The following is a 13754-nucleotide window of genomic DNA, read 5'->3' as shown; positions in this document are numbered from 1 at the left end:
CGGGAATCTCTCCTTTCACGCCATTCCGCCCGGTGGGCGGTGCTGTACGTCACAGCGGGCGTGGATAAATGTGCACAACAACAGCTAGCAACGTTAACAGTTTTTTTTTATCAGTTATGTTTACAATCTGCAGCTTATGGCGTATGGACTTGACATGGATCTTGTTGTTTTAACTTTTAGATTCGTATCGTAAACGAGGCAAAAGCTGCTAGGTCGAGAACTATGTGGCTTTTGGGAGGCAACCGGCGAGTTGTTGGGCCCGTTCACGACACCACATGAACACGGATAGTTAAGTCAACGCCCACTGTGACGTAAAGCGCCACCCAACGGGTGAAATGGCGTGAAAATAGAGTCTCGGAAATCCTCTTTGCTGTCTCAAAAAATGGGTTACATGTTACCTCAAATTACGCCTACCCGATGGTCCGGCTACAAGCGTTTTGAAGCTTTGCTGAAGCTCCACCTGCCACCAATCTCCCTCTCCTATTCCCATTTAAATTATAATTTTACTGTATACTGTATTATAATATGTGAAAGGTTGTTGCCGGTGTTACTTTTGTAATTTTACTCATCTATATCAATGCGGAACCAAAAGCAGGCAAACTGCGAGACGGAAGATGTGGCTGTCGCACTTCTTTGAGTGTCCAATCAGGTATGCCAAATGGTGTGGCGTTCGATTTAATCAGGCTAAACTTCACCAGGCTAAACGACTAGGGCGGAGCGTCCGGCTGCAACCGAAGATAATTGTCATATTTTCCATAAGAGCAGCATAATTATTCGTTCAGAAATAATAAAAGTAATTTCCATAAACATTAGGGGAAATATCATATAATGTACTTGCTTTTTACTAGCAGTACTACTCATTTTCCTTTCCTTGAGTCGAGAGGGTCCCCGATTTAAAAAGGTATTTAGCAACCAGGCCTAACCCTGTTCAATAAATTAACGCCACTAGTCAGTAGCGCTCAAGAGAGACTACTTGTAGGTCTTATAGGGGCTATGGTTGAAACCGACGTTTTTGCTTTAAAGGCGCAATTTGTAGGATTTCCTGATGGTTTTGATTATTGAAAATATTATGTAAATGTATTATGTATTATGTAGAGTTTATCTATTCAGTTTAGTAGGCATATTGTCATTATCATAACCAGAGTTCATAACCCCAAAAGATGGAGACCAAGCAGTTCCAAATCTTCCTCATTGCAGTAGGGCTATGCAGTCCATCAAATCTTTACATCACTTGGAAAACTGTTTAACATCTTTGGTATCACATCTGCTCATCTGAGCAGCCTGGCTGTAGATCACTTGGCAACACAACCTGTGTAAACAAACAATGGATAGCTTTCCCCAGGTCCCCACCCATCAATTTAGTATTGAATTCTACCAAGTAAATAATAAGACTTCTAGGATTGTGAAAATTACAAGAGCATCATGAGAAAATGATGAAACAAATTATCAACAACTGAATGTTTTTATTTTTCCACATTCCTGTATCGATCTGTGAAAGGTCATAGTGACCATTTTCTTATCATTCCTCTAACAAATCATTCTTGCTTACACACTAAACTGCTGTTTATTGTTAAATTATATCTTATCTATGTTTTCTGACTCATTGGCTTTGGTGAGCAGGACAGGGAACAGTGTTGCACATGGCAGACAAACACACATTCAAATAAATAAATCATGACAGTAGACGTACAAGACCGATGATATGTGATGGTGTGAGTTCATTTATTACAAAACACAAGCACCTACAATACAATCTACCCCTTGTTTCCTGCAGTGTAGCATTTTGTCTTTTCTTCACAGTGATTTAATATGAACAGTCACATTAAATTAACCATTTTAGCTTACTGGAAAATAGTACAGACATTCACAGCCATTGGACGACTTAAACCCACACAAAAAATAAAACAAGTATCAACAAACATCAGCAAATTGAGTAAAAAATAGAATTTAATCTTTTAAATACAGTATTTTTAAAATACAAATATTGATTTGAAGTTTTCCATATTATAAGCTTTAGTACTACTATTAATTATCAATATTTTTTACTGTAGATGTGAAATTTACATTATGTGACTATACAAGGAAATGTGAGATAGAGTTTTGGTAATTTCTTGTATTGCTCATTTACATCAATGTACACAAACATACTAACACCTACCAATGACTTAAAATCTTCTAAATTGTGACACTCAAAAATGCCCTCCCCCACCCCCACCCCCTAACCGTACCTATATATGACAGACAAAATGGCATTACATAATGCTTATCTGTATGAAAACACTACCTTTGTATATATTAGAGTTATTATTGACACAAACATTAACATCTTTACAACTTGCTTAAACTGGACCCAGGCATCCATGTTTGTGTACACATTTTCACACACAAATCAAAGTTATCTTTGAGAAGAAAAAAGAAAAAGAAAGAAAATAATGAAACAAAACATAAAATAGGACAGGAATATACAGGACAGAGTTGAACCAATTGTCATCTAGTTTTTCTTTTCACTTCATAACTAGAATCAAAATAATGAAACTACAAATTGTCTTCAAGTGCACACATCTTCAGACAAGAACAGAACTGGATGTGCACATTAAAAGAATAAGAACAAATATTAATTTGTTTGTCAGAGAGACTTAAAAAGGTAAATCTCAGCAGATTTAAACCATATAGACTCAAGATGGCAAAATCTCCTTTCAGTGCTGTGGGAATACCGATATTCAGAGACTATTTTAATTCAGGATCAGTCAACTCCTGACTAGTGTGATGTTCAGATGCATAAAAACATCCATATTCAAATGAATTATTAAAAGAAATAACATTCACAACATTCTCAATGGATTGCTTTATTTCAGTACCAAACCTGAGGCTGAGTGTAACAATCTAAACTAAAAAGTAGCCTTAAAACCCAGAGACAGAAAAGTATTGTGGATAAAACAAGACTTAATCTATTTAAGAATTTCCATAATTAGCGGCATTCTAATCTACTGTATCATTCATGTAAGGGAATTTGTATCACATTCGCTGGCTTTAGCTCTCCATGTTAGAGTTCTTTCAAAAGTGAAAAAACACAATAAACTGTTTACAGTTACTGATAGCAATTCAGCACGTATGATGTAGTATGATGTACATTGGGGGAGCATTTTGCTGCTCTGATTGTTTTACTATCAAATTCTTCATCAGCAGTCAGCCCATGGACCAACACAGGCCCTTTACATTTTGCCATTCTGTTTTCCCCCAAAGATTGTAAGTTACAGTCACTGTAGGGACTCTGAATCCAACATGATTGTTGATAGACATTAATCTGATGAAATATGCAATCCAGCCTACAAAAGAGAGACAAACAAGTAAACAAACAAATACAGTCAATAAGAAGGATTAAAAGGATGGTCTCAGTCAGACTGGGCTGTCGATTCCCAAATGAGGCTGAATGTGTTGCATTTCATGTTGCTCTGAGCCCCTATTTGGGCACCAATAGGCTTGCAGTTCAAAGGTCATACACAGTCCAAGGACCTGCTGGTCAAAACAATAGAGGTCCCTTTCTTCAGCCTTTCAATGCCTGCAAGAAGGACAACAAACTGCTGGCACAACCATAAAATATGACGGTTCAAATTAATAATTATAGCTCCAAAATTGGTTTGATCACTTCAGTTCACCAAACGAACAGTTTTAAACAGCACATTCCATCAGAAGAGGAGTGGTTGGTTGACAAGGACTAGAGAAGAGGTCCGGAGACTCAAGTCGCCAATGAAGTAAGGATTTTAATTCCCCTCGGACCCCCCCCCCCCCCCCCCATCTCCTTTATTCACTCTCTTGTAACGAGGCTGGCCATGAAACACTTGCTTTTTGTCCCTGATCTCAATACACCTTAGTTCAGTGTACAACTGCACAATTACAGTGCATCCCCGCACACACAGAAATCAGTTTCTTATGTACCTATTGGATCTACTTACAGTATAAATAAAATTTATTTCCATGTACAAACACTACAATATTTTCAGAGTTGACAATCATGTTGACATTCCCTTTTCTCTGACTAAGAATCAATTGTACAGCCTTTCAAAAAAGCAGTTTTCCACACCCATCCATTTGTAAAGCCAGTTCTCGCAATTATTTTCAACCACATTTTACTTTGAGTATTACTTTATTATGTAAAGTATTGTATTGCTTTTAACATATTGCAAGGAATTCCTATTAATAAACTGTAAGGCTGTGTTTGCCTGTGTATGACTGAGCTACATTAAATAGAACTACTCTTCTGTGTGCATGTCGATCTGACACAACACTGTCAATGGCCATTTGCCTGGCATAATAGTATGGCTTATGTGAGAAGGAAGATATTGCATTGTTTGCAAAATGTCTAAGCCACATGGTTACAGTCTAGCCTTTGATATCTCACTGTAGTCCTTCAGTAGTTTATCACCTACAGACCAGCGCTGCAATGGGACAAACCTTAGTGGTAATCTAGTGGTAATCTAATATGATTCTGACACTCAAAATTGATTTAACCTCTTTCAATGTAACTCCTTCCCCCATTTGAATGTAGTGAGTCTTTCATCAATGTTTGGCAGTCATGACTTAGATTGTACCATACAACCCCTCAAAGGGACATGGGGTTTCTCTGTTCTTACTCACTTGCGAATCTCTCGGAAATAGCTACATTTTTAAAAATCCAGAGTATATCCCCACATTCTTCATGATCAAATTCTATTAGAATCCTCTCCATTCACACCAGCCACTCATTCACTCTGGCAGACTTCCTGTCATCAAGCCCTCACATCCTGCTCATCCTCCCTCTCTAGGGCGAGTCCATCATGGCCTCCAACATCTCCAGGAAGAGTTTGTGCATGGGCACGCCACCGCGGGTTTTGATGCTGTAAAAGGTGGTGAGGGCACGGCCAGCGGTCTGACGGAGGAGGGGGAGGGTGAGGAGGAGACGCCCGGCCCGCTGGGGGTCCTCAGGGTGCCGCTGGCATTCCTGCTCCAACAGGGCCTGGTGGAGGAGGTCCCGAAGCTTCTGCACTGCCTCCATGTCCTCTATGTACACAGAGTCTGATAGGGGCAGAGGGGGAATGCAGTCAGTCAAACTGTGTGTGTGTGTGTGTGTGTACATAGAAGACTGTATTTGTGTTTCTCTAAATGCCTACTTTTCTCTTTGGCAGAGGGTTTTGTAAGTTTGGGTATCGCAACAAACCTGGGTGATTATGGAACAGGACGTGCTGGTCCAGAGTGATCTTTGTATTTGCATAATAAATAGTGCCTCTGTGGGCTAAGCAGACTGTGAGGGTGAGTGTGCTGTTTACAGTAATCTGCAGTTTAGTCCCTCAGGGGCCAAAACTGAGTTATTTTCATCAAGAATCTCCTCAGAGATTGAGACTAAAGCATCCACTTATCCTCATGCCCTGGAAAAGTACAATAGAGCATCTAATGAACTCAAGCATGCCATCATTTACCTCATTTATAATTTCATTGTAACATTAGATGCATTACAGACACTGTGTGCAGCCATTTACATACTTATGAATAGCTTGTTTACCTGAGTTGGTGAGTGCGATGGCTTTGAGCATGACAAATTCCTCGCGGTCGAGCTGCAGGGCACGGAAGCGGCGGGCCAGTTGACTGATGGCTGCGTTGAGCTCAGTCAGTCCAGCCACGCGGGACATCTCCTCGTCAAGGACAAAGTCCTCTGCGAACACTACCTCATCCTCACAGCCCAGGGAGCGGAAGGCTACTCCCAGCACAAGCACCTCCAGCCACACCGACTGCAGCACAGACATCTGGTCTGCTAGGGACAGCGACAGGAAGCCTGCACGGAGGGGATTCGAAGGTTAGAATACACAGACTGACCACTCTGATCAATCACTTAGCAGCAGCTGATACAACAAGGCAGCATTCCAGTCCTTGATAAAGACAATGTGAACCATGGTAGGGCTATCAAGGAACCTGCCCTGTGAGATCAGGAACTACCTTATCATCACCACCACTACCACCACCACCACCCCCATCCCATCCCTCTCCCCCCCTCCCTCACCGGGGATGTGTTTGGCCCAACCGATGATGACAACCAGTTCACGGTCAGCGAGGTCACAGAGGGTGGTGAGTGTGCGCTGGGCTGTGTCAGGCTGCAGGGGGTCAGGCATGGCAAACAGCTTCTCTGGCTCTGCCACCAGAAGGTGAGACACGATGATGTGTGAGGAGCCTGTATGTCACATACAAACAGGAAACAAAGGTTACAGCACAGGTCTAAGGTCTACCATAAAACAAAGATTGGTGTCCAAATGGGGCTCAGAGCAACATGAAATGCAACACATGCAGCCTTTTTAGATTTTGCACACGAGTGTGTAGGCGTATGTAGTAGGCCTACGAAACGTTTTGATGGAAATTAAAACAACTACAATCCCAATTACCTTTCTCACCCTCCTTTCTAAGGGGTAGAGGGGCACTCTGGTAGGTTGCATTCTCCACTTCTGGACGTCTTTTATACTTCTGTCTCCCTCCTCTGACCCGGTCCAGACGAACTCCTGCAACACAGACACAATGGTAATGTAGAGACAGAGAGTGCTGAGGAGAGTAGCAGATGTAAGTGATGAGGGTGAATGAGGGAGGGAGAGACAGGGGGAAACCCTCAGAGTAAAGCAGCCCCTCTGCTCAGCCTAGTTCTGGATCTTGTACTCACCCTCCTTCAGCATGCCCACTTTGAGGCACTTTGTGAAGCGGCACGCCTGGCAAGCCTTTCTGCGCCTCTTTGTGATCTCACACTCGTTTGACGCCGGACAGCTATATTCAATGTTACCTTCAGAGGGACGACAGGAGGTGGAGAGTAAGAGGCAACGTGGAGATGGAGAGAAGGATTTAGGAGAAAGCAACGAAAACAATATGCTGCTCCAAAGGTGGGCTTTCTCATTCCATAGGTGGGTCGTAAGGGTATATTCATTATACTGGGATGGAAAAGCACACACACATTCAGAATACAAAAGAACAAGCAAATAGAGTGCCACACACCCTTACCCTGGATGGTTCTTTTGAAGAAGGCCTTGCAGGCCTCACATGAAGCTACACCGTAGTGGTATCCCGAGGCCACGTCCCCACACACCAGACACAGCCTCTTAGGTAGCGTACTGAGGGCATACTTGCAGCGACCACCTCCACTCCCTGTGGAGCCCTCCTCCACACCATCACCGCCCTCCTCCTTGAAGTGGCAGCGCAGAGCTGGTGTGTAGAGGGGGGGAGAGTAGCGCCCGACACCATCTCCTCTAGTCCCACCTCCACCGCTTTGGGAGGAGTCTGAGGAGGCCCCCCCAGGGCTGGCCCTGCCTCCCCCACCTCCCTCCGGACTGCTGGGTTCTGCCTTTATGTAGAGATCTGACCGACGATCCCTGGAAGACATGATCTCTGTAGATGGATGAAGGGAGGGAGATAAAATGAGAGGGGAAAGAAAGGAAAAGAGAGGGAGGGGGAGAAGTGAGAGAGGACAAAGGAGTCATGCCAACATTACTGTTCCAGCGTTTCATAATATTTAACATTATTACCCCTTGCGACAATCCTGACCATTGTCATTCCAATGGCGACAACATTAAGATAATGAAAGCTGTCGCCTCGAATTATATCACTCGCTTGACAACTGACAAGTCACGACAAAGACACCTTAATCAGTGCCATGATTTCAACTGAGAGCACAGATAGTACACAGTAACATGGACATAATGTGACTAAATAAATAAATAATAGTTTTCTCCCTTTCTCTAGCACTGCGATTGCCGATGGCACTTGTTCTTATCAAAGGTTTTACTTACGACGACTGTTGTATAGTTGATTCACTTACTTAGACAAATGTACTTATAGTAATGTCTGCTAAATTATTTGAATGTAAATGTAAAATGTGCTGTGCGCCTCCATGTCCTATTACTTTATCACCTCCATAAAGAAAATGTATACAAAGTAAGACCTTGCTGTCTGGCTGCCTAATGGTACACAGCGGTCAGTATAAGGAGACAAATGACACACCAGCAGAGAATAATGTAGCACTGATCTATTTCGCTTAACAATTAGTGGATGGAATAGTTGGAATTATGAGAGTAAGTGAAGCATAGTGAGTGACATCAATGGAGAGAGAGAGAGTTTGGGCTTGTGAGAATGTTTGCGCTAGGATGATGTGCTAACATGCTATGGGTTGTGAGGAGAGACTATAATCCCAGCTCCAACCTACTCTGCCCTCTCCAGATTAGGGTCATTAATCCACAGCAGAGGAGCACCAATCCCTTAATTAAAACTCCACAAGGAATCCCAGTAAAGAGATCGCAAACACGCCAACACTCTCAAGCCCTATCCCCACAGAGATAACGGTAAAACGCCTGACAAGATTTCCTGGTATTTTTTCTCTGACCACCGTTTACACAGGCCTTCATTTACTGCGATTTACACGTCAGTGCAATGCAGGAAGTGTCAGGGAGAGGTGGCATTCAATGCAAATGCAAATGAACAAACCTGAGGGGTGCACAGGAGTGGAATTCAATGCAAATGAGAATACCTGCATTTCCCCTGAGCCCCATTTACAGACCCCAGACCAGCTTTTTACTGGGACCATGACTAGGTCTGCCACAGGTAAAATATTTAGTGGGCTGCGCTACCCTAGGTCAGTTTACACAGACAACAGTACCAGTAAATTACCAGGACATACCATGTGTAAACTGGGATTTAGTTATAAGACCCACCACAGCCTCAGGAAGTATTGAAGAGGACACCGTCCTGTTGCCTATTCTACTAGCCTTACTAATCCTGAAACATTTTACACAATCATTGAAAGATATTCACCCAATGTTCACTGGAATTCAAATGCATGCAACATCATGAAGAACTGAAGAAACTTAGAAAGTTTCTCTAAAAACAAGAGAAAACATTTAACATGGGTTAGGATTATGCATGAAATATAGACAGGCTAATAGCTAGGCCTAAATTCATTTTTGCTAATGACAGACTCTGGGTGAGAGGGTGATTTCAATACAGCGGTCCTGGGGTAATAGTTCTGGGGTAACACACCACATTGACAGAGATTGTGTAAGGGTGGTACACTCTGGAGCATACAACCTTCTCATTTCCAAAGCTCTCGCCTGAGGTGTTGCAACGCAGGCCAATGCACTGATGCTGGTCCAGTGGCCCAATGTCTCTCACACTCTGTACAGTCTGACTGGCCTGTAATCTTTATGCCCTTACATAACCAGTCAACTTTGACATTACCACTCCACCCCCTAACCCTATCCCAACCTCTCGTACTACTTGCAGGAGCACAAGGCAGCCAACTGCAGGAGACGTAGACATTCTGCTCTCTAGATATCCTGAAGAACGTGCAAAGAATTTCGCAGTTCACAGGCTTTCCATCTGGTGACCTATTCCTTTTATTAATGAAACATACTACACCACAAACATTAAGAGCAACTGCGTGGTGGTTAGGTCTATAATCTGTTAAATTAATCTAATTTCTCAGATATTTGGCAAATTAACATTTCAAGGGTGTCAGACGTCAATGATCTGCTAATGTCTCAATGGGAGGTCCTCACGCCTATTTGTCAATGAGCAATCTACCAGCCCCCGCTGAACTCAAGTCTAGAGACATACGAAACCTCCACATGTTTTAACATACAGTAGCTAGCTAGTAGCTGCAAATGTGCATGTGTAAAAGTGTTAGCAAGCTGCTGCTAGCAACGAGCTTAAAGCCATTCGTGTTTTGAACCGACCCATAGTCCGCACTGTACTACGGCATAAGCATTAGCTGATTTGTCCAGCTAAACGAAATGAGCTACACTGGCTAATGAATTAGCTGGCGAGCTAATATGAATATTCGTTAGATTAAAAAGATTCATGGAAACAGAAAGATCATGGCTAGTTAGCTAGCTAGCTACCAACCAAGCTAGCTCTGCTATATCTGATTCCATTTCCTTCTCAGACAGTGACAACTTACCTGTAACGTTATAGCTTCCACCTTTCCACCTTAAAGGGTAGACAAGACAAGTTCCCCCCCAAGTTATTTCCTCGCCCTTTCCCTCGCTTTATCAGATTGTTGTGACCAACTAACAACAATCGCTAGCTAGCGTACGAGTCCTCAACGTTTCATCCTGACCTGACCGAGAATGTCGGGACTCATGAGATGAGATGGGAGGTGTAATGAGTCCGATGCATTAGCTAGCTATAGGAAGTGGCTCATAATAATAGGAAAGCTGACAGCAAATGTCTGATACAGTCACTGTGTGTCTACAAAACCGGACCATTCCCACTAAAGTCAGTGAATCAGATGCCTTACATGAAAGGAGTCAGGGTTCAATAAAACTCTCAGACATGGTCTAGCATGATATGAGGGTCTGATGATTACCTGGAGGTTCAGATGAGCCAGGGGGGCTGACAAAAACCAGCAAATAAGGCGGAGCTGTCACTTTATATATTTGGTGCCTGAAGTCAATCAATCTTACCACACACTATTTAACACGGACACATAGGCCTGGTGGTGATCCCGATTTACACTCGAGTAATTGGCTATTGAACTACAATACAATCACCGATTCTTAATAAAAACAATAAGAAACAATAGGGGAAAAACAATTACCTGCGTTCTTTGCTGCAGGAAATTCTTATCGGTCTCCTCTGCTGGTAACTCACTCACGTTCTATTGGTTAGAAGTGCAACTGTGGCCTGGGTAGAACACTCTGTTTATCAGGAAACCTAAACAGAAAGACAGAAAATGTAGTGATTTCATGTGCTATTATGCGCAGGACAATCTGTTATAATATATAGCCTATATAGGACAAGGACATCTATACAATCTCTCTCACACACACACACACACACACACACACACACACACACACACACACACACACACACACACACACACACACACACACACACACACACACACACACACACACACACACACACACACACACACACACACACACACACACACACACACACACACACACACACACACACACACACACACACCGCTTTACCCAACAAATAGGAAAGTGTTATTCACCATTCCATGAGGCTCATTCATATTTTCAGAAAGGCACTATGGTCAGGTGTTTCAAGCTTATGAAGCTTTGGGGATGTACAATAATACAGACACAAGATTGTGACACGTATGCTTGCTGTTTGTCTTAGTGTGTGAGCCGGGCATAGATTTGTAAAACTATTTCTTCTTTATACATTGTGTAACTGACTGCCAGTCTATCATAAACATATTCTTTCCTGCTCTCCTCATCAACCCCATTTGGTAGAAATTGCTGACAGAGGGGAAATAATTTCTTTGTCTTTTTCAAAGGCACAAATTCAGCTAGTTCTCATTCCCACACAAGCATACATAAAGGCTACACATGTTTTTGCGCACACAACACTCAACCACCCCTCCCCCTTATACTCTCCCTGTGTGACACATTCCAAAGGTCAAAGTCACAGGAAAGCTTGAAGGACAGACACAGTAACTGCAATGCTCTCTCTCTGTCCCTCACGCATGCACACTCATGAGGTTTAAGTTGGGTGATAATTCACTAAGTTTTGAGATAGAAGGACTTAAAAGCATGGAGAGAAACAATGGATAATGGATAGACAGGGAGGGTGAATGTTGTGGTGAAAAACCTGAGTAGATGCAGAGGATCTTTCAGCTTTTTACTTCTTTGCTGAAATTGTTTTGTACTTTCCAAAGGCACTTTTATGAAAAAACCATCTTGACATGCAACATCTAGTGTCATAACTAATGTTCACATGGGCCTACATCCCAACAGTTTAATCTATAATGAAGTTGTCCATGCTAACTGACAGCTGACTCATTTCCTGTTTTTGCATGAGAATTTGCAAGCCCTGGATTAGAATAACTCTAATTAAATGTTGCCAGGCAATATCCACAGCACACTATAAAAGGGCATTAGGTCTAAGTGGCCACACTTAAATCTGAAAATACACATAGGCCTACATGCTGATAAAAGCAAACTTTGACAATACAACTGTCAACAACATCAAATGACCCCTTTGTCTCTTCTTCCTTTGTCTTGCATTGATTTTCCAATTGTTCCTTATCTCAAGCAGTGATGTTTGTGTGCAGTGACAATATGACAACACTAAGTTCATTTGAAAGCTTTACATGCGGCACACCGCGGAGACAGTGAGAACAGCAGAGGTGACCTTGCCTACTGATCTCAGGCCGGTGAAAAGTTAATTGCAAAACTGGATTATGGCTTCTCAAGATCAGGAATCTCAATCCTGGTCCAGGGGACCATAATTTGCACGGGCCATTCCTTGAGGAGAGACCAAAGTCACCTGGACTCCCACATGCTTACAGAATTCCAGTGGGAAAAGTGGTGTGTGTGTGTTTAAACTGAGTTTCCTGTAAGCATAAAAGACACATCACATCACAGCTGTCAGTAGGCCTATGCCACCAAAGACTAGTGGCCAGGATTTACAGACAGCTCCAAGCTTACTAAAAGTTCAGGAACCAGTCTGATGAACAAATTGTTCTGCCATTACTGATCGCTTGATAAGCAGATTGTAATTAATTCCAAATTGCGATGAAGAGTAGCAATACAATTCTAGACAGGGTGAAGCTCTCTCAGTACGTCAGTCACGATGTCCTACTACAGAGAACTGATACAAAACACATACCAACACACTTGATGGCTTATTGCAGCAACGCACTGTAAATGATGGCTCATGCGCCCCCTTCCATATGTGGTCACGCAAACTTAATCAGCTGCAGAGAAGAATCATACATGCAAAACACGAGGATGCATAATGGCATTTTTAGTACAGTTTTACAATGTTGTTGACCCCCTCTGAACTATGAAGGCTACTTACTGGTGTTTGCGAGTGCATCGCCGGAAGAAGGTCTAAATTCAGGCAACACCGTAACCACTGATAACCCCACTACAATGTCTTATTGACCGGCTTAGCCTCGGTTAAGCTCACCGGGTTTTCGACATTGCATCAAAAGTGACAGTCGTGAATAGCCGTAATCAAACACGAGCAACCTCCCGGTAGCGCAAAAATGTTTCCAAAATGATTGCTGGAAAATACAAAAACTATGTTCCGATGTCTGTTATTAAAGGCGCACGGCGTCAATAGACAGATTTCATGTTTTGAAAAATGGTCAACCAAATTTGTTTTTTCTTTCAAGCTAGGCTACTCAGTGGGCTATCCGTCTAATATCCAGCCTAGTAGTGGTCCCGGTTTTTGGTGTTAACCTACTGTACCGAAGGTTGTAGATTCTCGCTTTTCGCTGCTACAACTGAGGTTTTGGTTACGTATATCCCTTGTCCATTCTCCTCCCTCTCCCCGCTTGCGTCTGCTGTGTCTCCGTTACGTCCGTGCACGCCCTCCAATCCAGCCTACTTCCACTAGCGTCATCAGCATTGCAACCATAGAGGTTGCAACAATGAAAAAAATAACCTACTGTAGCTCTAATGTATCGTATGCCTGACTCACTGGTTTAGTTTTTTATATAGCTAGCGCATACATCAACAAATACGCGTTTGATCTATAGGCTATATGGTATTGTAGACCTGTTTCGATTATGTTCGCTTACAAAAAGTGGATACATGGACTAAACACAATATGTTTGGTTCACATGGTTTAGCCTACTTAGCCTACTTCTAAATATGAGACACAATAATAATGATAATAATAGCAATAATAATAATAATAATAATAATAATAATAATAATAATGATCTATTCAGCCTACAAGACATGATTTATTCGTTTCACAGGTTT

General features: G+C 42.4%; 1 protein-coding gene across 3 annotated transcripts; it reads right to left on the bottom strand.

Annotated features, from left to right (window-relative positions):
- Positions 1-1694: 1694 nt before the first annotated feature.
- On the bottom strand, positions 1695-13264 carry esrra (estrogen-related receptor alpha). 3 transcript variants are annotated; one of them, XM_083697220.1, is made up of 8 exons: positions 13236-13264; positions 10595-10710; positions 7009-7392; positions 6677-6793; positions 6408-6521; positions 6032-6199; positions 5537-5806; positions 1695-5052 (listed from the first exon to the last, which is right to left on the bottom strand). In XM_083697220.1, the coding sequence occupies exons 3-8, from the start codon at positions 7385-7387 to the stop codon at positions 4799-4801; spliced, it is 1302 nt and encodes a 433-aa protein (XP_083553346.1). In that variant the 5' UTR covers positions 7388-7392; positions 10595-10710; positions 13236-13264; the 3' UTR covers positions 1695-4798. The 3 variants fall into 3 exon arrangements, with proteins under 3 accessions (XP_083553346.1, XP_083553345.1, XP_083553347.1); XM_083697219.1 differs by having other exon boundaries at positions 12841-13255; XM_083697221.1 differs by lacking the exons at positions 10595-10710; positions 13236-13264 and adding an exon at positions 9956-10490.
- Between the last annotated feature and the right edge of the window lie 490 nt (positions 13265-13754).

Source organism: Argentina silus (assembly GCF_951799395.1).
Source record: "Argentina silus genome assembly, chromosome: 2".
Classification (NCBI taxonomy): Eukaryota; Metazoa; Chordata; class Actinopteri; order Argentiniformes; family Argentinidae; genus Argentina; species Argentina silus.
Note: the sequence above shows the minus strand (reverse complement) of the source record. Positions and strands in the feature narration are given on the sequence as shown.

Coding starts and splice junctions, on each gene's coding strand:
- esrra (XM_083697220.1), bottom strand. CDS start 7,387: ATGTCTTCCAGGGATCGTCGGTCAGATCTCTACATAAAGGCAGAACCC. Junction 6,794..7,008: donor CTTCAAAAGAACCATCCAGG/GTAAGGGTGTGT, acceptor GTCCCTCTGAAG/GTAACATTGAATATAGCTGT. Junction 6,200..6,407: donor TAGAAAGGAGGGTGAGAAAG/GTAATTGGGATT, acceptor TGTGACATACAG/GCTCCTCACACATCATCGTG.